We start from the raw sequence: 3423 nt of genomic DNA on the forward strand, positions 1-3423 counted from the left end.
TATAATGCTATTGTTTTTTTTATTCAACGTGTTGAATCAATTGGACTTTGGTAGAAAATATTCGTACAATACTAACTAAAACTGAATAGTTTGCACATTTCCATTCGTTTCAAAATTGATGTTTTTGTAGTTATTGTGTATTTTATTGATGAAATATAAGCTAAAAAATGTTTTGAACGAATACATCAAATTAGTATATGAATAAACTTTCATCGAATAGGATTCAATTTTTCAATTATAAACGTTATAATGAGTTCTTTTATTCTACTGTGCTTTTTTTGTTTAAGTTCAATTATGTTCATATTGGCTCAGGAATGTCCCCTTAGCCAACATGAATCATTCTCAGAAAGAGATGCTTCAAGTGGCGAAACGGACGAAACAGTTTCTAGGAACATGTTCTCTAGCAACATGATTCCCGATTTCGTACAAAAACTTCGTGCAAAATCGATAGGAGGGATAGAGTTTGAAGGCTATATTGGGAACTACGAAACACGCTTTCCTATTCAATTTTATAAACCTGGAGAATCAAGCGAAATCAATCAAAGATCATCAGGTGAAAGCATACAATGTTGCTAGCTAGCTATCTTTATCAGCTATTGCTAAAGGGATATATAAGTAGCTGCTTTTTTACGCAGCTCTTTGCTCGGAAGCTGCGTATACTCGACATAGCAATAGTGTTATTGTTTTGAAATGATTTAAAATGTTAAACCTTTCAAACAATGAGACCATTGTTATGTCCAGCATACGCAGCATCCGAGTGAAAGTTATCTCTATTATTTTGTGCTCTATTTAATTAGGTGTTACACACTATTTAATTCGTAAAAAATTATATGAGTAATTTGAATATTTATGTCTTGTTACAGATACTCCAAGCAAAAATTATGTATCAGTCATTAAAATATTTTATGACGACTTTTGTCCCAAGATACACAACCGATTTTAGCTTGAAACACAAGAGCTTACATAATCAGTATCAATGCGAAATATCAATTTCAATGAAATTACAGAACCAGTGCTATATTGAAAATGAACTTTTGGGTAAAAAAAATATAATTGCATGTCCAAAAAATTAAAATACAACGTAAAAATATAGCACTAAATTATTTTTTATTTTTTAGCAAACGAACAGTCAGGTTTCAAATGCAGTGTGAATAATTATTTCTTTGGGCAAATCAAAGATGTTACCGATATATTGAACCTATTGCACTTCAGATCTGCTCTCAGGGGAAGGGTTTCAGATTTCGATTATTACCTACAAATAAATTATACCAATATGAAAAACCAAAATGGAAATAGGAAAGTTAATTTCCCATCAGAAAGAAAAACAGGTAAATAAAACAGTCTGGGGGTTAAGTGAAAAAAAATCCCCTTTTTTAAAAAGTCAATCAATAAATTTAATTTAATTCAATTCCAGACTGTCATGAGAAAGTCAAACCCAAATTGTTTACCGACACATTAGATTTGTTTGGAGTAAAAAATACAACTGAGTTTGAAGTTTCTTTCGTGGGCGAATTAGCTGAGCACAAAATCAACGTTACATTCATGGCATCTCGAGAAACACATTTGGAACCAGTGAATTAACAATAAATATGATCGGTTTCATAACTGTCAAATCATCATCAATGCAATTGATATTAAAATATAATTTTCAAAAGGAACATGAGACATTGAAATGCATTTTTTCGAAATACGCAAATAAAAATTTGGAATTTTACAATTTACGAAATGTTTTTTTATACTTACACAATTACCTTCATTGATTATATCTATCCTTCTCCTAGCTAAAATATTATTGTTGATCATTTTCGCCAAATTCATTTTCTTCAAAACATCGAAATAAGAATAAAGTAGAGACCTAGGTATACTTACTTAAAAATTACTATTCCATTACTCTACAATTCCTGATCCATTCCTTCGATTACTTTTCCATTTTCCATTACGTTTCATTACGTTCCATTATGCATTGATTAATTTCAATTTTTTCCATTCTTTTACTCTGATCAACTCTAGGTAGAGACAGAGCATAAAACAGCCATCTTGCGCATTCAGAGGTCAATTTTTTGAAATTCTTTTGACTGTTTCATATGTAAAACACTCACAATTTGTTCAAATTACAAACAATTCCAAATTCGTCATTCCAAATTCAGAAAAATGAGAACAAAATTCAAAAATTCAAAAAAAGCAATCCAATTGAATGTTTCAAACAGAGTTGATACTGAAAATCATCCAATAGAGGACGTTGTTCATGGCACACACAGTGTTAAACTGTCAACTGTCAAAGCATTGCACGCAACATGCGATTTGCGACAGTAGTGAATATAACAACAAGAATATTTTACAGTCGTTGTTTTTGAAATCGAAATTCAATTGGAAAATTGTAATGCAGATAACAAATCAAGAGATCAAAGAATGTGTCGATTTACGGGCGTGCGCTTATACAAATTGGTATAAAAAATTTCGAAAAATTACATTCGAATCGATATGCATTCCATTGCCAAAAGAAATCGTACAGTATTTGCTCGATGAAATAATTATATTACCAAAAGAATGCTACAGTAATGATGATGATAATGAGAATGCATTTGGACCAGACACTGCAGCCACAGCAGCTGACAATGAAGACGATGACGACGATGTAATAGTAAGTAAATTGAATGATCAAAATAGAAGCATATGACACATAGATAACATTATATTATATTTCAGCAACCGCAATTTCCAGAATTTAGTGAAACACTAGCAAATGCATTGTCACGACTTGACGGATCGGTATTCGTGAAAACCAATTGGAATAGCCCGAAAGATGCATTTTGGATAACCGCGGGCCAGACAATGTGCTGCAAAGATATCATCGATGTTTATCAATTGTTGAAAGCGTCTGGCATTTGCAAGGAGGATTTGTCATGTCACAATTTACCAATTTTCGATTTGGAACCATTGGCCGAGGCTTGTAGTAGCAGTGACACTGACAGCAGTGACAGCAGCATAAATCAATCCATGGAAAATAGCCAATATTTGATATTCAAAAAATGGCACGACATTCATCCGGGCACTGAGTTTCGCTGTTTTGTGCAGAACAAACGACTGATTGGCATTTCGCCAAGAGATTGGCCACAGTATCATGAATATATTTGCACACAACGTGTTAATATCGTCAATGATATTGTCAGTACTTTCAAAGAACATATCAAACCAAAGTTTCCACTTTATGATTGTGAGTGCCATCCATATATTTATTTCATTTATTTTTGGATTTTCACATGAAACATGACGAGCTAGACTGATGAAACTTTTTTTTTTGTATTTTGTATTGCAGATGTATTTGATGTAGTTCGTGATGCCAAAGATCGCGTTTTCCTGTTGGATTTTTCTCCATTTAATGAAAAATATACAGAGTCATTGGCTTTCGAATGGAGTGATTTG

The 3423-nt window shown here is 32.4% G+C and overlaps 2 protein-coding genes across 2 annotated transcripts; both read left to right on the forward strand.

The window, feature by feature from the left end:
• The first annotated feature begins 898 nt into the window (after positions 1 to 898).
• Positions 899 to 1660, forward strand: LOC116350440. Its single transcript, XM_031782237.1, has 3 exons — positions 899 to 1038; positions 1119 to 1328; positions 1415 to 1660. The coding sequence occupies exons 1-3, from the start codon at positions 906 to 908 to the stop codon at positions 1579 to 1581; spliced, it is 510 nt and encodes a 169-aa protein (XP_031638097.1). The 5' UTR covers positions 899 to 905; the 3' UTR covers positions 1582 to 1660.
• Positions 1661 to 2287: 627 nt separating this feature from the next.
• Positions 2288 to 3420, forward strand: LOC116350439 (cell division cycle protein 123 homolog; the record flags this gene model as incomplete). The annotated part of the gene is made up of 3 exons (XM_031782236.1): positions 2288 to 2641; positions 2707 to 3214; positions 3317 to 3420. Coding segments are annotated over exons 1-3 (873 nt in total), but the record flags the coding sequence as incomplete, so codon positions are not given.
• Between the last annotated feature and the right edge of the window lie 3 nt (positions 3421 to 3423).

Source organism: Contarinia nasturtii, unplaced genomic scaffold (genome assembly GCF_009176525.2).
Source record: "Contarinia nasturtii isolate CC-2019 unplaced genomic scaffold, AAFC_CNas_1.1 Cnas_scaffold_4130, whole genome shotgun sequence".
NCBI classification, from domain to species: domain Eukaryota; kingdom Metazoa; phylum Arthropoda; class Insecta; order Diptera; family Cecidomyiidae; genus Contarinia; species Contarinia nasturtii.